This window comes from Panicum virgatum, chromosome 7N, assembly GCF_016808335.1.
Source record: "Panicum virgatum strain AP13 chromosome 7N, P.virgatum_v5, whole genome shotgun sequence".
In the NCBI taxonomy this organism is placed as follows: Eukaryota; Viridiplantae; Streptophyta; class Magnoliopsida; order Poales; family Poaceae; genus Panicum; species Panicum virgatum.
Window position 1 is genome coordinate 36,768,151 of NC_053151.1, and position 24,206 is coordinate 36,792,356.

Consider the following 24,206-nt stretch of genomic DNA (forward strand, 5'->3'; position numbering starts at 1 on the left):
AGAGGACATAGATGAGGTTGTCAAAGATAAAGACCCTGCACGTAAGCCTGAGATGAATTATGACAAGAAAGATCCTCCTATGGCTGTAGGAACTTTGTATTCAGATATGGATGCCTTTAAGTTGGCTTTAGCTTCTCATGCTACCAAATATGAGTTTCATTATAATATTGAGAAGAGTGATAAGACTCGCTACACGGTGTACTGCAGTGGCAAGAATATAGGTTGCAGGTGGAGACTTCATGCCTCTACTATTGACGATGGATGCACAGTAAAGGTAATCTTTATTTTAGTGTAACTTTGTATTCATTGATATCTTTTTTTTCAGCTACAAAAATCATTGAATTATTGTCTTTGCAGGTCAAGACGAACCCATACCCTCCTGAGCAGTGTCACAACACTAGAAGGGCAGGTGCATGTGTTGGAATGACACAGTTTTGGGTGCGTGACCAAGTGCTTGATTGACTAAAAGAAGATGGGAATTTGGGATCCAAAGAGCTGAAAAGGAAGCTGAAGGAACATCACAAAGTGGATGTGTCCTACAGAAAAGTTTACATAGGGAACCAACTTGCTATGTGATAGAATGTATGGCCCTTTGGGCTCAAGTTTTGACAACCTGTATAGATTTTAGGCTCAGATAGAGGAAAGCAGTCCTGTGTCCTTTGTTGTCATTGATCATCACACCATAGATAACAAGATAAGGTTGAATAGGCTTTTTTTTTCCTTGAAAGCTTGTGTTGATGGATTCTTAAGAGGTTATAGGCCATATCTTGCTGTAGATAGTATATTTTTGAATGGAAGATTTAGAGGCCAGTTGTGCATAGCTTGTGCAGTTGATGGGCATAATTAGATGTACCCAGTAGCTGTTGGAGTGATTGACTCAGAAACAAATGAGAATTGGGTGTGGTTCATGGAGAGGTTAAAGGAAGCTGTAGGCACTCCAGTTGGCCTAACATTCAGCACTGATTGTGGACAGGCAGGAAGGAGAAAGAACAGGATGAAATCAGCTTTGGAGGGAGGCAGTAGCAGGAAGAAGAGACATGAGTGCCCAATATGCCATGAGTTAGGGCACCGCCGGTTCACCTGTAAGAATGGGAATCCAGAGGATATAGCTGCAATGGAGGCTGCCAGGTAAACTAAATACACATTAGTTCACTTTAACTAAATGTACCTAATTATGTTGGTTTTATGTTTATCTTTAGACCTGCATATCAAAAAAAAATCAGGGGCCCACCAAAGACAAAGCGCAAGAAAGCATCTTCTTGTGCATAGAGAATAGCATTGTTTTGCCCACTCCTGCATCAGGGATGGTCTTTCCACATAATGAGGCAGTTGCCAATGCTACACACAAGAAAAGGAAGTCAGCATCTAAAAAAAAAGTGCCACGAAAAGGAAGGGACTAGCAACAACTACTTCAACAAGTACTGCCGATACTAGGTCTACAAGGTGTGGTCTTAATTTGTTCTCACTTTTCAATACTTTCTCATTTACAATCACCTCACTAATACACATTTTTTTTTGCTTTACACACAAGATCTGGAACTGGCTCCAATGACCCTCTTCCTCTCTAAGTTGCGCACCCTGCGCCTCATCTTCAAGACACTGGATACCCTGAATCCATACAACATACAGTGCAGACACCAAAGAAGAAATGTGCCATTAGAAAGCTTACACCAAAGAGGGTTCCAGTTGAGGCAGCCAACCCGTCCAGCCCAGCTTCAAATACTAGAAGCACGAAGCAACTCCAGCTTGAATAAAGTGTGATTCCTAAGTGTTATTTTTGTATGCGATGAACCATCACTTTCTTTTGTTGCCATGTTTCATCCTATGGTCATGTAATTTAAGGCACTTGTAGTGCGCAAACCTAGTACTTATGTGATGAAAACTAGTCAACTTATGAGTTTTAGTGTTGCTGAAATGAACAGGTACATGTTGCTGTTATTTATTGGTCTAATTGCTAAATGAAATATGGTGTGTGGTCCCGGTTGTAGTTCTTCTAAATTCTATTTATTTATTTACATTGCTCTACTGCTGTTATATTTCAAATTTAAAAAAATTGCTCAATATGAGGATAAGCTCACCTCTCTCACGAATGCTACTCGGACTCTCTTTGTGCTCGCTGCCTTTTTTTAATTTCTAAAGTTTTTATTTTCATTATATCTGAAATTAAAAACAAAAAAAGCTATACGGGCGGACTGCACCCTTCCAGCACCTCCAATTGTTTAAATAGTCACAAGGATATATAGGTTAATATCAAGTTTACAAAAGGGTATACAGGTTAAAAAACTCATGGGGGAAACACCTCCTTCACATAAGGGCAAAATTGTCTTTTTCCAACTCTGTTAGCCTCCGTTAGTGCTCATTCCGTCCAGAAGGATACACAGATAAACAAAACTAAATGCGAGGGTATAGAGGTGCGAATTCATTTTTCAGGGATATAGAAGTCACGGGCACTTAACATAAGGGTATGTAGGTAAATGACTCGATTTTTATTGTCAAGCTGGAGTAAAGATGGGTTGATGAGATTTTTTCCATGCACGGACCAGGCTGTGAAACCCCATTTAGTGCTTAGCCCAGATTAAAAAAAATTAGAGTAAAATACACAAGTCGGTCCCCAAACTTTTAAAGAGGTGTCATCTAAGTCCCTAAACTCTCAGGGTCTGAAAATGCATTCTTAGAGTTTAAGTATCTGTCCTATAGGATGACACCTCGAGACAAGTTCAAGAACCGCGTGTGTATTTTACTAAAAAAATTAATCCAACCTAAAGGAACCGAGCATCAGGCTAGCATGTACTTCCCCTTTAATTTGTAAAACTGATGTGTTCTTTCCACTTCTAGTCCAGATGCAGCAACTAATAAAACGAGATACATTTTCTTGGAAGAAATTACTAACTACCGCTCCCGAACGCCGTTAGCATTGCGGAGAGCTAGCTAGCTGCAAGGCTGGAGAATGGGAATTAGGAACAAATGCGTGGATTTTTTTTTCTAACCAAAAGTTCCTCCGATGTTTCTAGGAGGTCTATCTATACCAAACCAGAGTAATTGATTGTCTTTTGATTGTCTTGAGTAGCAATCGGAAATAATAATATGATAATTCATTATAAGAAGGCTTTCAAGACATCAACTAATTTCGCTTCTAGTGACATTCCAGCTTTGATATAACAATATGGTACAAAACTTAGGGAGTTGGAAGTATATGTTGTACCAAACGAAAAGGATTGGAATAAATTGTCTCTCCACCTAAGGAATAAAGCATGTTGTTTGTATATGTTTATTTTTCTTGATTAGAAAGTGACTTGTATGCGCACACAGTCTTCCCACACACATACCACAAACATATAGCCACGTGTAGGAAAATATTTCCCTTAGCCCCTTAGGCCAGTCTCATTAGGAGTTTCATGGGCATAGTTACTTAGACTGTGAACTAAGTAACTATGCCAGATGAGTTTTATGGTGATGAAACTCACTTCACATCTCATGAAACTTTATCATTCTCTCTCCTTGCCATGTCAGCAAAATTGATGATATTTAATGCCATGAAACTCTCAATGAAACCCCATTGAGACTGGCCTTATCTCAGCATCCAACGTTGCCAAAAGGCTCTCGGTTCATAGCTTGGGCGCCTGCGTCCTCTCCCCTCCCCCGCCACCAACCTTAGGAAGGGCACCCTATACTCTCTTATACTCTTTGGTCTTCAAGAAGCCCCTTTGAGCATACACGCCTTATATCAATAGGGGCATGATGGAACAGCTAGGAAAGTTTGGATGCTTTATTCATGATTAATCAGTATATACAGGATCAAGCTCTTCAGTTTCATAAATAATTGGTGAAGAGCAAGCATAATGTTGGGTCTCAAACTTTTCAAGATTTAGAAACAAGGCATAATCCTCTATTGAGCTTCATGCAGACTTTGCAGGAATCTTTTGTACCACAGCGCTGACGACTTGGGCTTCCTTTCCTGCGTTTGGAAGTCCACGTAGTGAAGTCCAAACCGTAGAGTGTACCCATATAGCCACTCAAAATTGTCGATGAGAGACCAGATGAAGTAGCCACGGACATCAGCTCCGTCCCTAGCAATTTGGCTCAAAATTGTTAGCTGGGAATAGGGAACGCAGTTCGTCCATGTCATCAATGAAACCGTGAAATTTGGAATGCAACTGACCTGATAACTTCGGCGAGTTTTGTGAGGTAAGCGTCGAGGTACTGTATCCTGCCCTGGTCGTCAAGCCAGTCATCGACATGGGCGTAACCATCTCCGCCTTGCGCGTAACCTGTTGAATTTTTCGTGTAATTGTTACAGCTCTGAACGTGACGGAAACAAAACATGAACAGCAGTTCAAATTTGAACCAATACTGTCATAGACGTACCATTTTCGGTTATGAACATGGGCAGGTTGTTGTATCTCTTCATGACATAGGTGACAATCTTCGCTATCCCGTCGGGGACAACGTAGAACGTCGGCATCGGTGTCTGCACAAAGGGCACGACGATCAAATCGAGCATTGAGTATGAATCTAGGCACAAGTCAGTTAGTATTCTGTGTTTCAGCACGAGTGGAATCCATGTCAAACTCACTGGAGGTCCGATGGGGATCCCGTTCCTCTCTTCGGTGACGGCCACCAGCGCGGGCTGGGTCTGCTGTCCCAATGGGCAACCTGCTGAAAACATGCAGTCCTTGGCGTACAGGGTGGTGTAGTGGTTGACCCCGATGAAGTCAAGCTTGTAACCCAGCTTCCTTCTCTCCTCCGGGGAGAAGGTCGGTAGCCGGGAGCCCAAGAGCTGCCGCATCTCCGGAGGGTAGTCGCCGTAGACTATTGGATCAAGAAACCTGCAGCAAGTAAAAAAAAATCTACAAATTAAGCACATGCACACATGTTTGTTCCGCTGTCAGTTCAGAACTTGATGATTTCTTGCCATGGAACGTCGAAGGCCAGCACCCGTTCAGTCGCCAGCCGGTCCTCTGGTGAGTCCGTCAGCGGCTCATACCAGGTGGTCGACATGACGATGCCGATCAGGCCCTTCTGCTTGCTCTGCAGATTTCAACCAAAGCAGGTTGTGAACATCTGAACGGGGGGCTACAGCATTTTCTGATGTTCTACACATCATCAGACATGTGACTGGCAATCAGTTCGTTAGTTACCTGGTACTTCCTCTTGTAAATCTCGACGGCGGTGGCGTGGGCCAGGACGATGTTGTGCGTGGCGAGGTAGGGCTCGGTGCCGGAGTCGCCGCCGGCGCAGGAGCCGTACGGTGGCGAGCAGCGCTCGGGCGGGTAGGTGCCGAGCATGTAGCCCTTGCGCACGACGACGTTGGGCTCGTTGAAGGTAACCCAGTACTTGACGCGGTCGCCGAACGCCGCGAAGCACACGTCGGCGAGGTGGCCGAAGTCGCGCCGGATCTCGGCGCTGAGCCACGCCCCGTACCTGTCCTCCAGCTCTTGCGGGATGTCGTAGTGGTTCAGCGTGACGAACGGCTCTATTCCTGCTCCAGCAAACCAAAAAAAAAAAAGCGTCTGAATTCAGAACTCTCAGCTACGCGTTGAAGAAATTCAGAAGAGATCGATATACACCTTTGAGCAAGAGTGCGTCGATGAGTTTGTTGTAGAACTCGATGCCTGCTGGGTTCACTTTGCCGAATCTCCCTCCTGTTCGAAGCATTTTGTTCAGGTTAAGAGGAACTGACGACAAAGGTTCGATCGATTGAGAAAGAGTGAAGTTTTGAAGCATAGAGCTCACTTGGAAGGATTCTGGCCCATGATATAGATAACCTGTAGGCGTTTGTGCCAAGAGAGTGGATCAGCTCAACGTCGTCCTGTCAAAAGAAGCAGGCCGGATTAGCAGTTCAGTTTAAGACATACAAAAAAAAATCAATTTTAGTGATACATGGATCTTCATTAGTTGAACACATATGAATAGTTTGCACCTCGAAACGATGGTAGTGATCATCCGCGATGTCCCCGGTGCTTCCATCGTTGACTCTCCCTAAAAGCGTACGACTGCTTCAGATATGTGGCCTTGCAAATTCATGACTAGGGGTGCAAATTTGTGATCCTTAGGTGCACCTTCAATCCTCATTAATTTAAAATTTTACACTAATTTTTAAAATGAGATCTGATTTTGAAAAAATAGTTCAAAATTTTGAACTAAAAAAGAGTTGGAGGTACATCTAAGGATCACTAATTAACACCCCTATTCATGACAGAGTAATAGGTATCTATGACAGAACAAGGGGCAGGGCAATACTGCAGCCTTACAGAACAGACAATTACTGTAGGTTCAGACATCATCAGTTTTTAGCTGACAGGAATAATCTACCACTACCCGTTGTTTATAGGAGTTAACTGTTTGACCACTTTTGGAGATGGAAAATACTTTAGTCAATGACTTACCTGGTAGATGAGTGAGCACATCCCAATTGCTTAAACTTTTGTTGCCCTCCAGGTATGCACCTTCGATCTAGAGGTAAAAGAAAACAAATTAAGAAGAATATATATAGGCATGTTTTCTTGAATCCATATTGTGTATCGTTTTATCTTAGTACTTATACCATTAGTGTTTCACCTATTTCAACCACACAAACAACACAGGGAAAAAAAAGAAGGGTATACTCCCTCCATTCTTTTTTATATGACAATGTTGACTTTTTTCTTCAATTTTGACCAACATTATTTGACTAATCAGTTAGTTAAATGAAATGAAATGAGTACCTTATGTTTATTATCAAGAGTCTCTTGAATCTAACTTGAATATTTGGCTATTTACATAAATATTTATAGAAAAGATGAATAGTCAAACAAAAAAAGTCAATATGGTGTTATATATTTAAAAACAGAGGGTGCATCTTTTCACCACAGTCTGAGGTACAACAAAATTCTAAAGACAGCACAAGTACATGGGCCTGGATCAGGTGGAGCCCAAAACAAGCCCAAGGAGGAGGGTACAGATCCCAGCCCAGCAAATGGGTGTCTGTCGGGTCATCATTTATTTCTCTAGAAAATCTGTGTGCGCCAAAAGCTTTTTTTTCCGAAGGTCAACGGAGGGGGAGAGAATCCCCCACCCTGATTCCATTTCATGGCCAAAAGGTTGGGGCAAACTAGAGCTGATGAGAGTGAGAAAAAAAAATGGAGATCGAGAGTGATCACCTGGTACGAGGAAGTGGCGGTGCCGAAGAGGAACGCCGCCGGGAAGTCGCTCCGGCGGACGGCCGATGCCCACGGGAGAAGCCACAGCAGCCAGGCGCCGGCGAGCAACGGCCGCCATACCTCGCCGCCTGCCATCTCCCCCCCCCCCCCCCCCCCCCCTCCCTCTCCGGTATGGTAATATACGCTAGCTAGCTAGGACCTTTGCTCTGCCAAGCTCTTTTTCTTGCTAGGATATACAATGTTGGCCGACGAGCCGACGACGAGGGGGGTTAGTTGGAGTGACGAGGAGGGGCGGGCGTTTTCATGTGATCCCCTCGACGGCTTGCTTCCGCTTTTCGGAGCCGGACAGACTATTATATTATATTTATAGGGTGAGGTAGTGGGTGTGATGGTCTGAGCGACTAGCTAGGGCGTGCTGGTTGTTGTTGGGTTCCATCGAAAAGCTAAGGTTAGTTGGAGACGGTGCCGAGACACCCCCCGCGCCCTCTGCTGCGTGCACGGCCGCGGCGGTGGAAAAGGCGAACCGGGACAGTAGGACCGGGCGTGGCGCTACCTGGAAGAAGTGGAAGAGAAGACGATGCAATGCAAGCAGCGCGACCGGACCGATCGATCTACTCCGGATAATCCTGCATGCGTGGAGGAGCTACTGGATAATCGGCAGCCATTTCGTTCCGCCACGCAACCAGCAACTGCGTGATCGATCGAGCTGCTGGCTTGATCGGAAGAGTTTTGTGAGACTAGCTAGGTTGCTGGTTTGATTTTCATCCGGGAAGTGCTTGCGCAGCAATGGGCCACGGCGATTACGGTCTCGTGATAATAACAATAACAATGTGCAGCACATGCAAGGTCTCTCTAGGCTAAAACGTACTCCCTCCGTTCTAAATTATAAGTCATTTTAAGAATCTTGGAGAGCCAAACCATCTCAAAGTTTGACCAAAATTATAGAGAGAAACACAAAGATTTATGACATTAAATAGGTATACTATGAAATATAGCTAACAAAGAATCTAATGATACTTAATTGATATCATATGTTATTATCTTATTATATAATTTTGGTCAAATTTGAAAAATGTTGACTCTCCAAAATTTTTGGAATGGTTTATAATTTGGAAGGTGGGAGTACCGAGAAATTTCGAGAGAAACTGATTCAAATGCTCTGACTTGCTGCCGTGTTCCAGACAGCCACACAGATTTGCCTGGTTAGACGCGCTAGGATTTTAGCGCGCCTATTCTAGTCTCCGCATGAAAGACCAAATAAAGTCTATTTGCAAAATTTTTTCAGGGATGAGTGTAATTTTTCGCGACGAATCTAATGATGGTAATTAATCGATGATTTGCTACAGTGATGCTATAGTAACCATTCTTTAATCACGCGGTCAAAGACCTCATTAGATTCTTCAGGGTCACTGGCGCGGAGTTCTGAAGTTGGTTTTGTAAACTGATTTTGTTTTACATCGTAATTAGCGGTTAAATTGTCACTATTCACTAGCATGCTACAAACTAAATGGAGCCACGTGGCACGTAGGCTACTGTTGGCCTGCTGCGAGCTGCAGCAAGCAACCCGTCTCTGTCTCTGTCCCTGTCATTGTCCTTCTTCTTCGTCCTCACCAAGGGTTGCAGTCCATCTTCTCCATCTCGATCCATCGTCCCCTCGGCAAGAAAATCCACCCCGCTTCTCCCCCACCGGCCACCGTTTCCCAGCTCGCTCGCCCGCGTCGCGTCCCAACGATAATGGCTCAGGGTGTGTTTAGTTGGTGAAAAAAGTTTGGATTTTGGTATTGTAGCACATTTCGTTGTTACTTGATAAATAATGTCTAATTATGAATTAATTAGATTTAAAAGATTCAGCTCGTACTAATTAGTTAGACTGTATATTTAGTTATTTTTTCAACTACATTTAATGCTCTATATATGTGTCCAAAGATTCGATGCGACGAATACTGTGCAAAATTTTTGAGGAACTAAACAGGACCTCAAGCCGGAAACAAATTAATTAACTCAGAGCGGTCAACATGAAGGGAACATATCAGTGCAAACAAGGACCTCGTGCAAACCCGTGCAAACCTACTAAATAAAGTTTCAAAAAATTCTGAAAAAAATCATGAATGTGCTTCTCAGATTACATCATCTATATATAAAATTTCATGGTCAAATTCGTCTTACTCTAGAAGTTACAAAAAAGACAAATTTGAGATGCATTTGAGCCATTATTGTTGTCAGAAAATTTGTCTTTTTGTAACTTCTAGAGTAAGACGAATTTGACCATGAAATTTTATATATAGATGAGGTAAGCTGAGAAGCACATTCATGATTTTTTTTAGAATTTTTTGAAATTTTGTTTAGTAGGTTTGCACGGATTTGCACGAGGTCCTTGATTTGCACTAGATACGTTGCCCAACATGAAACCTCAGTACGGCCGCGGTTAATTAACTCAGAGCGGTCAACATGAAACCTCAGTACGGCCGCGGTTAATTAACTCAGAGCGGTCAACATGAAACCTCAGTACGGCCGCGGTGAAACGTGAAAGCGGCAGCCACTACCGATCGATCGAGAGAAGGTAGTGCGTGGCGCGGGGCGCGGTGAAAAGCAGCAGTCATTTTCTTCTGAAAGATTGAGAAGCAGCAGTCACCGCCGAGGTGCTTTCCGCCCAAATCTCGGCGCGATGTTACCCTGCGGGTCGGATACTACGATGCCGACGGATCCACCGCCGACCCTGATGGCGATGCGCGGGGTACTCTTTTTTCTTTCTTGCCCGGAGAACCCGAGGTAGCCTGGTACCGTCCACGCGACGCACGGGGGAGGGAGGCGTCCACGTCTCGCCGGTCGACGACGAGCTCCATCCGCAGGGGATTGGGATTGGATCGCGTCTCCACGTCAGGACTCGGAAGAGCTCCGTCTTTTTTTTCTTCTTCTTCTGAAGATAAATAAAATCAAAGCGCGTTTGGTAATTAATCGGGCGTGCTCTCCTGTGGTTCCTTGCCCCGGAGTCTCCGCACGCACCGTCTGTCTCGCTGTTTCTCCTACTTCCAACTCTCTTGCAGTTTTGAGGATGGCATGCACCCAACGTGGCAACTGCCACGTGAGCATGCAGAGGAATTCACCACGTGTCGTGACTTTCCCTGCAATCCTGCACACATACTTATCCGCAGAGATCAACAGTCTGGTAAAATGATCGATCCACACGCCAGATTTACTACCATTTTATATTTTGTTATGACCAGATGAATCGACGCATTTCGTTTCATCTGCAAAATTGGTACATGTCCCGGTTACAATTTCTCTTCTGGGCTGATTGGCTGTGATTCGGCCCAGACTTGTACGAGGAACTGGGTGAGGCCCGTATAGGCCCATGCGACCAGCCCAAGCTGGATTCTCTTCGGGCCGTCATACAGCCCAGCAAGTGCGAGCCCACACGCTTGCGCCCTTGGCATTTCAGTGGGCGGTTTTTTATTTTTTATTTTTTTTATTTCTGTTTTTACAAAAATATATTTTCGAGTTGGAAATTAACAAAAATATACCCCGGCCGCCCGGCTGCCGGGCGGCAGGGGTTAAACTGCAAAAAAAAGAGGAAACAAAATTGCGGCCAGGTCCCTGGGAACCGGCCGCCTGGCAGCCGGGCGGCCGGCCTCCCAGGCCGCCCGGCTGGGGGGGGTGGCCGGCCCCCCACCCCTATATAAGGGTGAGGTAGAGGCAAAGCGGCGAAGCCCTGTCGGATTTTAAAGCCGGCGACTTTAGGTAACTAAAATTTTTCACATTTTATAAATATATTATGTTGTAATTATTTTGTTGAAACAGTAGATTACCAATCAGTTTAATTATTGTTAGGAGTGATTAGTGGTACATTTAGTTGCATTTACTTATAGTGATTAGTGTTGATATAGTACATTAAGTGATAGATTTAGTATTAGAAAATACTAGAAAATTGTTAGAGAAGTATTAAAAATACAAGATAATATTAGAAAATTGTAGAAAATGTTATTAAATTGTAGAAAATTGTAGATAATGTTAGAAAATTGTAGAGAATGTTAGAAAATTATAAAATATTATAGAAACTATTTGTTGAAACAGTAGATTAGCAATCATTTTAATTATTATTAGGACTGATTAGTGGTATATTTAATTATTATTAGGACTGATTAGTGGTACATTTAGGTGTAGTTAATTATAGTGATTAGCGTTGATATAGTACATTAGCAATCTAATTAATTAATCTTAAAAATTGCAAGATAATATTAAAAAATTTCTAAAATGTTACAAAATATTAGAAATTATTATTAATGCTTAGAAAATCTTATAAATTATTTAGGAAATATAAGGAAATATTAGAAATATTTAGATGTGTGTGATTGTATTGTTTTGATCTTACGTGATAGGTATAGCCGGGGTTACTCCTGCGTTGCTGGACCCAACAATAGACTCGGGTCACTGGTCCTTCCTTGCGAAGGTTCAGCACCAAGAACTAAACGTGCTGCGTCCACGTCCACCTGCAGAGTTGGTTGCTGTAGACCCACGATGGGTGCCTAGGTGATATGTCGTATATTTTCTGTTTTTATCCGTTATACATTTTGTTATATAATGTATTAACATTTGAGCACTGTATGATGCAGTCTGAGCGAGGCATGTCTTCTCACAGTGGCTCATCTTGCTGAGAGTGCTTTGGTGAAGCTAGACAGGTCTCTACTTTAAGCTCTCATTGACAAATGGAGACCTGAGACACACACGTTCCACCTCCCTTGTGGGGAGACGGCACCGACCCTACAGGACGTTGCGATGCTGCTTGGTCTTCCTATCACCGGAGACGTTGTCGGGCCCCGCGTGATACCTTCTACGTGGCTGGAGGATCTTGAGGAACGTTTTGCAGGTGTTGCCACCACGATTGATCCTGAAGATTTCAATGAGCACCCACAGTCGAAAGGCCCTTCCAAGTCATGGCTCCTACAGTTTCAGGTACAATTTCGTACAAAACGATGTGTTGATGTATTTTACGGCTTTGAAATAACTCATGTGTTTCTTATTCTCAATGTTCGTACTTCATTGCAGCCGGATCTGTTGGCAGCCGATGCTGATGACTACAGCATGACTAGATCACTCGAGGCGTACCTGCTGTGGTTATTTGGGTACATCCTGTTCAACAACTCACACGGGCACTGTGTGGGTAGGGTGTTTCTGCCATACGCACAGGAGATCGCCGATGCAGATGAGGATGCCATACCCTTATATAGTTGGGGTTCAGCGGCTCTTGCATGCACATATCGTGGACTCTGCAAGGCATCACGACAGAATGATAGGAATGCTGTCCTAACGGGGTGCCCAATTCTGCTACAACTTTGGTCTTACGAGAGGATTGCGATCGGTCGTCCCATGATTGACCAGTCACCGTACACGCCGGATATGTACAGTGACATGGAGGACGACAGACCCACCATGGGGACTCTCTAGTACTCTCGACAGGCATGGGACACGATAAAAATTTATATTCTATGCGTACTATGGTCATACATTGTTCCCTCAATACCTTTCTTATGGACACAAAATTTTTATTTTTGCAGAAAACATGGGCACATCTACAGACCCGGCGGTCTTATCCTGAGTTTGTTGCCGAATTTGATCGATTGACCCCAGAAGACATTGTGTGGGAGCCATACAGTCCTTCGGCTATAGCCGCACGTGCACCGCTTGGGATATCTTTGGTGTGCACACAGGACCAGGTTCTATGGATGACTACTGCAGCTTTGGTGTACGACGTTGCAGTTGAGGCCCACTGCCCGGATAGAGTCATGAGGCAGTTCGGTCGACGCCAGTCTTTCCCTGTGTCTTCAGCGTTGGATCGTGTTCAGCGCCACGATCATAGGTAACAAAAATGTATGAGCACCCATGTACTAAATAACGTGAAACTAATTTCTATTCAACGTGCAGTTTATCAAGGGCTGGACATCATTTCTCAACAATGTGGGTGACTAGATTACAACCATGGGTGGCTGCGTGGGATGATGCAGACGAGCAGTTGGCTGAGGATACCGGTCCACACACTGAGCCTTCGTTTCGGGCGTACCTGACCTGTTACGAACCGAAGACTCGTTGCCGTTTGACGTATGTTGACATGCATCCACAGCCGCATGTTGCGACTTCTCAGGATCGGTATGCACGACACAGGGATGAGGCATTAGCTGGGGCGGTGAGTAAATGTTGACGGCATTTTCGATCTTTTAATATTTGTATACTAAGTTTTTTTGGTTGCAGTTCGAGGCATGCAGGCTGCTTGAATTAGATTGCTCCCTGAATGTAATGAGGATTCATGGCGGGTCTACGATGAGCGTGCCGGCACAACTCGAGGCCTGGACCACTCAACGTGATAGAGCCCGAGGTATGCTTCAGGCCTTTGGTACGCGGACGGAGTACGAGGATTCCTACGGATCGTCGCAAGCGTCGACGTCGGTTCCTTGTGGTTCCGCATGGCAGCAGCCTCCCTTATACCACCGACAGGTAGAAGGTATGATGTGATATTTACCGTTCCGTATGTTTATATGTATTATTTAAATACGACTCCACACAGGGTATGGGTACCCCGATTCTCAGCCCTATGGAGGGCCAGGTGCCTCGCAAGGGGCTCCATTTCATGGAACCCAGTTTACCTCTATGCCACATGCTGGAGGGACTTTAGATAAATATGTGGTGCATAATTTTATTTGCTTATGTTTTATGGTCAAAGACTCATACGTTATTATTTATACTCAGGATCACAACAGTTCACTGGAGCGGGGCCGTCTTCGTATCACCCTATGCCGTCACCAGGAGGATATGAAGGAGTTTCTCCCTATCCACCACCTCCTTCAACACAGGGTACGTACAATAATTTGTACGGAATTGCATTCACCTTTTGAATGTTACTTAATTTTTTTTGATCTGTAGGGTGGTCTGAAGACAACGCCGCGGCCTCCTTGGACGAGTTTACACAGTTGTTTGCTACGCCTGCCCAGGACTTTGATCCCAGCTCGCATACACCTCTGGCTCAGTTACGCCGTCCTGCCAGAAACGTGGGGCCACCGGAACGTCATAGCTACCCTACAGATCACGTACACGCACAACGTAAGAGAGGTCGGAATGGTAGGGGTCGTTAGTTGTTTGCACTTGTTTCTCCGGCGGCATTGTGGATTGTTTCGACTGTTCGGATTATGATTGTTTATGATTGTGGTAGTTTACTTGTCATTTGTTTTTATAGATATTATTGATGTGAACTTGTTATATTTGGGGGTTCCATAATGCTCGTGAAATAAGGGAATCTCTTGCGAATTTTTTCCGTGATTTAATGAAGGACAAGTTAGTTGCGGGAGGAGTTAGCGGCTGAGATCCCGCCGACGATGACGACGACTACCGCATACAGAGTAAACTTCGTAACAGGCTCGTATAGCTCAAAATAGGGACCATAGTGTATCTATCTGCGAGTACGAGATCACGGGTTTCACATATGTCGCATTGTTTGCCCAGACAAACGTGACAAAAGTCGACAGCCAATAGTAGTGCCCTTTCACTATTTCGAAAAGATGTGACAACACGGCAACCACACTAGCTCACATTCAAAGCAGTCTCTCGGGCGAGGACGACGGAACTGTCATTCTACAGCGAAGGTCTGTGGCGTGTCGAGGGGAAGGCGGCATCTAGGCACGATCGACCGAGCGGCAGCGATGCAGTGCTGTGAGTCTGCATGCACTTAGATGCTCTGCATGCACAGAGATGCATCGAGTAGTCAGTTCGATAATTGAATATAGCATTTTCAGTGTTCGGTTAGCTAGCCTCTTCACTGTGTTGTCATGTAGGCTTTTCAGGTCCATTTATACTCCACACTCCGGGTATCAGACATTTGTGCGCCTATAAATACTCCGAAGTTTGTGAACTCCCAGCAGCACTCAAACAACAAAGCTCATTGTATACCCAATGTCTGGAGGTGGGTCTAGCGGGAAGAATTACTATAGTTTTGAAAAAGGAAAAGGGGGAAGAAATGGAGACCCCATAATATGGGAGGGGCCTCTTGGACCTGATTCCTTTCCGGAATCAGTGTTTGAGGTTCCGCCACAGCACAAGAGTGATTTTACCAATGAAACTCCTCTACGACAATACGATAACCGTAGAGAACCGTGGCCAAAATGCAGACATGATGAGGACTGCTTAGTGCAGATGTGCACCGACGGGATGGATGGCGGTCGGCGTTTCTTCAAATGCCCACACGCATGGGTAATACTCGGTTGTTTTATTTCTTTATCTTCGTTGACATACCTTACATGAAATTTATTTTGCAGTCTTCAGATGTTTCAGAAAACTGTGGTTTTACCAGATGGGTCGATCCTGCACCAATTGATTTAGTTCAGGAGTTCATCGAGTACCTCCAGATAAAGATCTTTGATCTAAAATGCAAGGTAAACCATTACGAGGAATTGAGCGAGGGTAACAAAGACGACGAAGATGATGATACCAGCAATGCTGCCGCTTCACAGGATGAACCATGCACTATTCCTTACTGCAACTGCCCTTGTCACAAGAAGAAGGGCCCTGCCCCTCCGGCACCACCGACTGCACCACATGCAATGGGTGGATACTGCGGAGAAGGCTCAACGCAGTTTGCTACGTGGGGGTACGGCTACTAGGACTATCTATTGCTAGTCACATGCTGCATCGTTGTGTTTGTTGTGTTTTTCTAAATTACCTAAGGCATGTTAGCTTAGTTCAGAATCTGTTTACCGTGGTTGCAACGGGTTTTGCCATGCCACTGCATGTTTGATGTGTGTTTCATTAACGTTGTATTATGATGTAATTCCTATGGTTTATATTGTGTAATGCAATTTTTAGTTCTTAATTCTTACCGTTATATTTTATGTGTGGTTCACAGTATTCTAGTCCACTGAAAATGTCTGAAAATTTTAAATGCAAGTTCGAAGATTCACTAGATTGCTTATGCGTGTGTGACACCTCGGCGCCGTGATATGTGGCATCAAGACGTGTTATCTCGGCGCCACATATTACAGCGCCCACCCCTAGGGTCTATTTCTGCAAAAAATTACAAAAAAAACATATATGTTCAATTATTTCGTGAAAAGGGCTAAATTGCAAAAAAAAATTCCGGCCGCCCCCCAGCCAGGTAGCCTGGGAGGCCGGCCGCCCGGCTGCCGGGCGGCCGGTTCCCAGGGACCTGGCCGCAACCGGCTGCCGGGCGGCCGGTTCCCAGGGACCTGGCCGTAATTTTGTTTCCTTTTTTTTTTTGCAGTTTAGCCCCTGCCGCCCGGCAGCCGGGCGGCCGGGGTATATTTCTGTTAATTTCCAACTCGAAAATATATTTTTGTAAAAACCAGAAATAAAAAATATAAAAATAAAAAAACCGCTTTCAGTGGCGCCGGCGGCAAAAATATCAACCGCCGCGCCGGAGAAATATCCACACGGCCAATCTCCTCCCGCCCCGCCACTTCGCCGCTCGCTTGCTCCCTCAGTCCCTCCCCGCGACCCAACGCCTGCTCCCCGACCATGATCACCGCCGCGGGCGCAGCAACCGCCTTCCCGTTCGTCTCCTCCTTCCACCGCCCGCGCCTGCGTCCCTGCCCGCGCCGCGCCGCGGCCGTCCTCCCTGCACGCGCCGCCGGCTCGTCCTCGTCCTCGTCGTCCTGGGAGGAGCGCGAAGAGGCGCGGTGGCTCCGCGAGGAGCAGCGCTGGCAGCGGGAGGAGCAGCGGTGGCTGCGCGAGGAGTCCCGCTGGCGCGCCGAGCGCGAGGCCCTGCTCGCCGAGGTTGCCGCGCTGCGGCTCCGCCTCCGCGCGCTCGAGGGGACTCACCCCGACCTCGCGGCCGGCGCCGTCGTCGACGCCGTGGCCTCGCCCGCGCCCCCGGCCGCGGTGCCCGCACCGCAGCCCAGGCCGGCGCTCGTCGAGGAGGTCGAGGTCGAGGTGAGGAAGGAGGTGGTGGTGGTCGAGGAGAAGAAGGCGGCGCCCAAGGCCGAGGCGGGGAGCGGCGCCGGAGCCGGCAAGCGCAGGAGGACGCTGAGGGCGGGGGCCGAGGGCGAGGACGTGCGCGCGATGCAGGTGAGCGTCGTCGCGGGCCTCTCGTTCTGGCTAGGATTCGTGTTGCATGACGTGTGTGCAGTGGCGGAGCCACCACTAGGGCGAGCCAGGGCGGCCGCCCTAGGTCCCTCTAAGTGAAGTCTAGAGTATATTTGTTAACAGTAGAGGTAGCAGAAAAAGAGAAAGAAGGATGGATCTGAAAAACATAGGAAGAACATAAGAGAACAGGAAATTGGCTTCCGCAGAATAGATTACTTGAGAAAGGAGTAAGAGTTCAAACAAGTTGTTCGATACCATTCCTCCTCGCACGCACTTAGTATTTAACTAGCGACTCTCTTGCGTTTACATGGACTTGACCTGATACGTGCGCGCAGGCACATCTAGCGAACCCATTCGCGCCAAGACAGACACTAGGCTTCCTGGTGCGGGGGCCCATAGTAGGAGATGCTTTCTCTGGTTCGTGGGTGCTGACAATATCCCCGTTCTCAACTCCGGCAGGGGCTCATGGCGGTGCGGCAGCGCCCCCCGAACGCCAGGTCGAGTGGGCTGCGGCCTCTTAAGTGGCTCAACCTAGCGCCCCAGCCCAGCACCGCATCTTGCCACCAGATGCCGCTGCCAATTTCGGCAGTTCACCATCTACCCCCCTGCAGTCCCGCTCAGGCGCTCACGCTGGCGTGTCAATGCCGTTGCGTGACGCCACTCCACGCCCGTCCGTTCAGCAGCCCCATCTCGGCGCCCGTCGGGCGCCTGCAGCCGGGCAGCAAGTCTCGGCGTCTCGCTCTGGTCGTGCAAAAATTTTATCGTAAAAGTCCGCCCTAGATCATTTTCTGGGCTGGCTTCGCCACTGCGTGTGTGGGGCTCGGTGGGTGCGTGGAGCTGAGCGGACACATCCAGCCGGCCCATCGCTGCTTGGCAATGCCTCTGGGTTGTGAGCACAGCCTAAGCCTATGCTTGGTAGAAATGCTCTACGCTGCCAGATATTTCTGTACAATTTGCTGCGTTTCGATCAAACTCGATCAGCAGCTCTAAATTGTCAGAAACTTGTCATGAATAGCTGATGCAGTAATCCTACACTTGCAAAGCACAAGATTGATCGGAGCAAAACTAACTGCATTTTGGACATGTGCAGGAAGCTCTGGAAAAGCTCGGTTTTTACTCTGGCGAGGAAGACATGGAGTACTCGAGCTTCTCATCTGGCACAGAGCGAGCTGTCAAAACATGGCAGGTCAGTACTACTTCAAGCTTCATACTGTTACGACTGTATTGGACCACGTAATTCCCATGTTTTATCTGATGATGAGTCAACGACATTCACTTTCTTTTCAGGCAACGGTAGGGACTTCAGAGGACGGAGTGATGACGTCGGGGCTACTTGAGAGGCTATTCTCAGGCAAGACTGGGGAGGATGAAAAAACTAAAGTGAGTTTACCTGCATGAATATAGGCTTTGCCAAATTCAGCTTGCCCAGCATTTCTGATTTCAATTTAAATTTACCGCACATCCACCTGACCTGTGTCCTTCGAAAACTTGCTCCTAAAGATTTCTGATATACAAACACACAAATCACAAGTAAATAGTTTCGGAACTACAGAACTTCTTCAATACAAGAGCTTGCCTTCTATAACTGTGTACATGGAGAAACTTCAGGCAGTATTTCCTTGCAGGATGGCACAAACGGAGCAGCTGTTCCTGCTGTAACAGGTATCGCCAAGGTTAAGCAGACTGTGGTTACTGAAAATGGTGTCTCAGGGGTAGGGATTTCGGAGAACAGAGTGTTTCTTCTTGGTGAAAACAGGTGGGAGGACCCATCCAGGCTGACGCAGAACAAAAACCTAGTCAGCACCGGTACTGCTGCATCAGCTAAGACATGCATCTCCTGTAGAGGTGAAGGCCGCCTCATGTGCTTAGGTACTGAAACTAAATCCATTCACGGCCTTGTACTACAGTACTAGTTCATACTCACCTTTCACGGTCAGGGAAAACATATTTTATGTATAAGCTGGTACCTTCTAGAACCCTAAAAACCATGATACAAAAGGTTTCTGCCAAGAAATTATCTTCAGTAATTTGCCAGCGGCTCTTGTTCTGTTCAAGTTATATCAAGATCGAGTATTTCTTTTAAAAATAGTATATAGCAAGATCGACTATGGTAGAACCATTTCCAGGTTACTTCACTCTATAATGTTATCTGAACAACTATTTGATGTCTGATGTACAGTAAGTCAATAAGCAATTTCCATGTGAAAAGTATGTTTGAATACCATTATTCCCCTGATTTTGTTGACATGTAATGTACTGAAAATTGGCCTGCCGCACGTCTCTGATTCTGTGATTATTGATCAATTTTTTTCTTCCTTCCTGCAGAATGTGATGGAACAGGAGAGCCAAACATTGAACCACAGGTGTGCTAGATTCCTGCTTCATAAATGCATCACACCACCAAATCAAATAAATTTCGATCGTTCTTGTCTGAATGCATTAAAAAATTAACGTTTCTCTAAATGCAGTTTTTGGAGTGGGTTGGTGAAGATACGAAGTGCCCATACTGTGAAGGCCTTGGTTCCATTTTATGTGATGTTTGTTATGGGAAGAAAGTAATGGCAAATTAAGTGACTTTGAGGGACATTATGCCTTGTTTGTGTGCATACATAACCACATGTGTAGATACTATCATTTATTCAGTTTTATCATAGTAATTGAAGACTGCATTCACATTGTAATACTGTTTATTGTACAATAGGAGATAGAAACATATTGATAAGTAAGGCAAATTCTTTCTCAAATCAGACTTCTAAAATTAGGATCCCCGTTAACATTTCACTTGTCATAATCTCTTTACAAAAGTATGGGATATTCTCTGAAGCTATTAGCTATGTTGGTTTTCTTCCCTATTTGGATTTGTATCATTTACTTCAGTTTCATAGTGTGCAGTCATTAGCCACCTATGCAGTTTACATTGGGTTAGTGCTTTAAACATAATTTCTATTACATGTGTACCATAAATTGAAACTGTAGTTGTAGCATAAATCCTGAAAATCAACATATTTATTTAGAGAACAAAGTAAATAATGAGTTTATATCATGGAAGGAATACGTGAAATATGGTACCTCTGATTAAATATCTTAGTGATTAACTGTAGGTTGTTCTTCTTTGTACAGTGCAAACTCGTTGCTTTATTAGCACAAGTGCATGAAAAAGTAGTTTTCTTTCAGCAGTCAACTAAATGAAGTATGGTCAGTGCCCAGTGGGGAAAAGACGATTTCCTTGATATGGCATTTTACTGATGGTGGGTAGCACTGCAGACAGACTATGGCTGTTTTTCATATTTTTTGGTAAAATGTAGTACAAATACAATGTAATGTTACCGAATTCCCCACCTAAACAACCAAACATATACTTATTAGATCCTTGACAAGCCAAAAGATTAATGAAGGCCCATACTCCTTTAGCCGGATATAAGTTAAAAAGGGCCCTTATCCCTCAAGCAAGCATTCCAGACAAATTAAGCTGATCATATTCCTCAATTCTGTCATCTTTAATCATTCCAGTTAGATTGCCAAGCATTTCGTAGATGCTTAGAGTGTCTGGGTGATGTGTGTCCTGTACAACAAATAAGCTTGTTTTGTTTCCCACAGTGATCCAACTACACCCTGGAAATTTTGTCACCCCTTTTTCTCGCATTGTTTCTCTGGCTACCTTAGCTTCAACCCAGTTGCCAGTCGCAGCATGCATGCTTGAAAGGAACACATATGTGGATGAGCTTTGTGGTTCCAACTCAACAAGTTTCTTTGCTGCAACTTTTCCTCTCTTCTCATCCTTGTGTATTCGACATGCTGCAAGATATGTAGCCCAGATCACACCATCAGCTCGGAAGGGTAAATGGTCTATAACTTCTTGAGCCTCTTGAAGATGACCACCACGTCCAAGTAGATCGATGAGACATGCATAATGATCTACTCTGGGCATTAGCCCATAATCTTGGCTCATAGAATCAAAGAAATTCTGGCCTTCAGAAATTAAACCAGCATGGCAACAAGCAATTAGAACACCAAGGAATGTAATTTCGTCAGGCTTTAGTCGCGACTCTTGCATCTTCTGGAAGAGAAGAAGTGCCTCGTTAGCATAACCATTTTTTGCAAAACCAACAATCATGGAGTTCCATGGCATGATATCTTCCTTGTTTTTCAACTCCTTGAAGATTTCGAAAGAGGAGACTACATCCCCACACTTGGCATACATGTCTATGAGGGCACTGGTGGCAGTTTCATAAGAAACAAATCCAGATTTTATGATGAGGCCATGTATCTCTTTTCCATCTGCAAGAGCTGCTATCTCAGAGCAAGCTTTCAGAACACTTGCAAATGTAGCCTCATCTGAACGAACATCATAACTGCGCATTCTCCAAAACATCACCAACGATTGATCGCTGTAACCATTTTGAGCATACCCTGAGATGATAGCTGTCCATTCAACCAGGTTTTTGTGATCTGACACCTCCTTTAGAAGTCTGTTTGCATCCTCAAGCAATTTGCACTTCAAATATATACCAACAAGAGAGATGCCAAGGGAAGTATCCTGATTCAAAAGACCGGATTTCAGTGTGTAACAATGGACTTGTTTGCCGATAGTTGAATTGATAAGGCCAGTACACCCAGAAAGAATGCTTGTAAATGTAAAGCTAGAGGGTCTGAAACCATCTTTTAGCACTTGATGGAACAACTCTATAGCTTCATCTTCTCTATTGTTCTGCACAAGACCTGTAATAAACGCATTTCTTGGGACTATGCTGCTTGCATCTACCTGTGCCGAAACCTTTCTAGATGATTCTATATCTCCATGCTTTGAGTATAAGTCAATCAGAGAGCTGCCAACAGCGTGATTTGAACATACATTATACTTGATGGATGCGCAATGAATCTGCTTCCCGGTCTCGGTAGCTCGAATATTGGAACAGGCATTAATTGCAGTAGCCACAGAGCTTCATCCTTTTGAGCATAAGGACTGCTTCATCCTCCTCCTCATTCTGTGCAAGTCCAACTATAAGAGCATTCCAGGATACACTGTCCTTGTATGGAATGAGACTGAACAGTGCTTTCGCAACGTCAATTGCCCCAAGTTTTGAGTACATATGTAGTGTTGCATTAGCAACAAATAAGTCTGCATCCATGCAGTTCTTGATTGCTATACAGTGTACCTGCCTTCCTAAGTCAAGGGAATACAAGTTAATGCATGCACCGAGCACACTCACAAATGTAAAATCATCAGCCTCAAGGTCAGCCCTTCTCATATACTGAAACATTTGAATGGTCTCTTCTTGCAGCTCATTTTGAACAAATCCATAAAGCATCGCATTCCACATGACATTGTTCTTTTCAGTGGAGAAGTCAAACACCTTCTTTGCATCAGAGATGCAGCCATGTTTCAAATAGAGGTTGATCAGAGAACTGCCCACAAAAACATTTGCATCCAAACCATGCCTTACTGCCGCTGCATGTACCTGCTGGCCTTCATCAAACACTGCCACGTTGGCTGCTGCGCTTAGCACGCTCGCAAAAGTGGACCTAGTCGGCCTCAATCCCCGTCTCCTCATATCCTTATACAGGCCCAACACTTCCCTCTCAAGTCCACCTTGCGCATAACTTGAGATGACAGCATTCCAAGCAACTGTACTTTGCATATCTATCTTCTTCAGAAAAGTTCTTGCGTCCTCCAGTCTGCCCATGCTTGCAAGAGTGGAAATGACGGTAGCGCACGTCACCTGGTCCGGGGCAGAGCCCATCTTCGTCATCCTAGAAAACAAAGCCAGCGCTTGCTGGTAGCATCCAACCCGGTGGTACCCTGCAATCATGCTCGTCCAGCATATCGCGTCGGGGCAGAAGATCCCGTCAAACACCCTCCGAGCATCGGCGACCTGGCCGCATTTTGCGTACATGTCCACCAACGCCGCCCCGCAGAAGGCGCTGGAGCAGAAACCGCACTTGACCAAATCGCAGTGCACCTGCCTGCCATGGCCGAGAACGCCCAGCCGGGAGCACGCGGACAGAACCACCGCGAGGCCAAACTGGTCCGGCCGGCTGCCGACGGAGCACCTGATGGCGCGGAACGCGTCGAGGACGTCACGCGGAGACCCGGACCGCGCGTGGCAGGACAGCACCGAGCTCGCCGCCTCGGGGCCTGACGCCTCCGCCCCGAGGCCGCAGCCCAGCGCGCGCCAGGCGTCGGCTGCGCGGCCGGACCTGCAGTACAGGTCGACGAGCGCGTCGCCGAGGCGCAGGACCTGCGCGTGCAGGACCCCGCACGCCCGCGCCGGGTGGGCTCGGTGAGGACTCGCGTCGAACGGGTGGCGGGCGTGGCGATCTCGGGCGAGGGACGCGAGGAGGCCGGAGTAGTAGGCCTCGGGGTCGGGGTAGCCCGCCGCGCCGGCGGAGGCGGGGGAGATGCCGAGGGGCGGACGCTCGGGTCTCGGCTTGGGCGCGGAGCGGAGGAGCGCTGCGGAAGCGGAACGCATGGGCGGGCGCACGGCCGCGGCCGCCGCATGTGATGTTCAGTTTCGTCGGGCTCGAGCGCGCGCGGCGTCGGCTGATGGATGGCAATGCGAGCGGGCGGTTCTGGTGCGTTGCGAATTGCGATGCGGCAACACGCGGGGGACAGGGTGCTCCGGGCCGTGCCAAGTGCAGGCTAGATTCTAGGCTGTCAGTTGCCGACCGATGAACAGCGTATGCTTGTTCATTTGGGCAAAAATTTTGGAACAGAATCTTACTATTTTGAACTACTAAATGAAGTTTATTAATAAAATTTTTTGCATGAATAGATTGTAAATCGCGAGACGAATCTAATGAGTCTATTTAATCCATAGTTAATTTATAATTAACGAATAGTTACTGCAGCATCACTGTTTTTAATCATGGATCAAGTAGACTCATTAGATTCGTCTCGCAATTTACAACTCATCCGTGCAAAAAGTTTTATAAATAGACTTCATTTAGTACTTCATGCATCTGTCCATATGTGTGATGTGATGGTTT

General features: G+C 46.0%; 2 protein-coding genes and 1 pseudogene across 2 annotated transcripts; 1 reads left to right on the forward strand and 2 right to left on the reverse strand.

Moving 5' to 3' along the window:
- Nucleotides 1-3,741: 3,741 nt before the first annotated feature.
- On the reverse strand, nt 3,742-7,484 carry LOC120682991 (beta-glucosidase 18-like). Its single transcript, XM_039965001.1, has 11 exons — nt 7,140-7,484; nt 6,387-6,453; nt 5,921-5,979; nt 5,734-5,809; nt 5,568-5,642; nt 5,139-5,479; nt 4,913-5,028; nt 4,574-4,826; nt 4,366-4,468; nt 4,160-4,268; nt 3,742-4,067 (listed from the first exon to the last, which is right to left on the reverse strand). Exons 1-11 carry the CDS (start codon nt 7,272-7,274, stop codon nt 3,887-3,889), a joined length of 1,515 nt encoding a protein of 504 aa, XP_039820935.1. The 5' UTR covers nt 7,275-7,484; the 3' UTR covers nt 3,742-3,886.
- A 9,070-nt stretch (nt 7,485-16,554) lies between these two features.
- LOC120682408 (protein disulfide isomerase pTAC5, chloroplastic-like) lies at nt 16,555-20,010 on the forward strand. The gene is made up of 6 exons (XM_039964309.1): nt 16,555-17,201; nt 18,310-18,405; nt 18,507-18,599; nt 18,845-19,088; nt 19,545-19,582; nt 19,688-20,010. Exons 1-6 carry the CDS (start codon nt 16,653-16,655, stop codon nt 19,787-19,789), a joined length of 1,122 nt encoding a protein of 373 aa, XP_039820243.1. The 5' UTR covers nt 16,555-16,652; the 3' UTR covers nt 19,790-20,010.
- Nucleotides 20,011-20,440: 430 nt separating this feature from the next.
- On the reverse strand, nt 20,441-23,790 carry LOC120682407 (annotated as a pseudogene).
- Nucleotides 23,791-24,206: the final 416 nt, after the last annotated feature.

Bases quoted from the DNA above. Each gene is read 5' to 3' on its own strand.
- LOC120682991 (XM_039965001.1), bottom strand. From the start codon at position 7,274: ATGGCAGGCGGCGAGGTATGGCGGCCGTTGCTCGCCGGCGCCTGGCTG. The intron at 5,980-6,386 runs GTAAGTCATTGA...GTACGCTTTTAG, and splicing joins TGTGCTCACTCATCTACCAG to GGAGAGTCAACGATGGAAGC. The intron at 5,480-5,567 runs GTGTATATCGAT...TTGCTGGAGCAG, and splicing joins CGACGCACTCTTGCTCAAAG to GAATAGAGCCGTTCGTCACG.
- LOC120682408 (XM_039964309.1), top strand. From the start codon at position 16,653: ATGATCACCGCCGCGGGCGCAGCAACCGCCTTCCCGTTCGTCTCCTCC. The intron at 17,202-18,309 runs GTGAGCGTCGTC...GGACATGTGCAG, and splicing joins AGGACGTGCGCGCGATGCAG to GAAGCTCTGGAAAAGCTCGG. The intron at 19,089-19,544 runs GTACTGAAACTA...TCCTTCCTGCAG, and splicing joins AGGCCGCCTCATGTGCTTAG to AATGTGATGGAACAGGAGAG.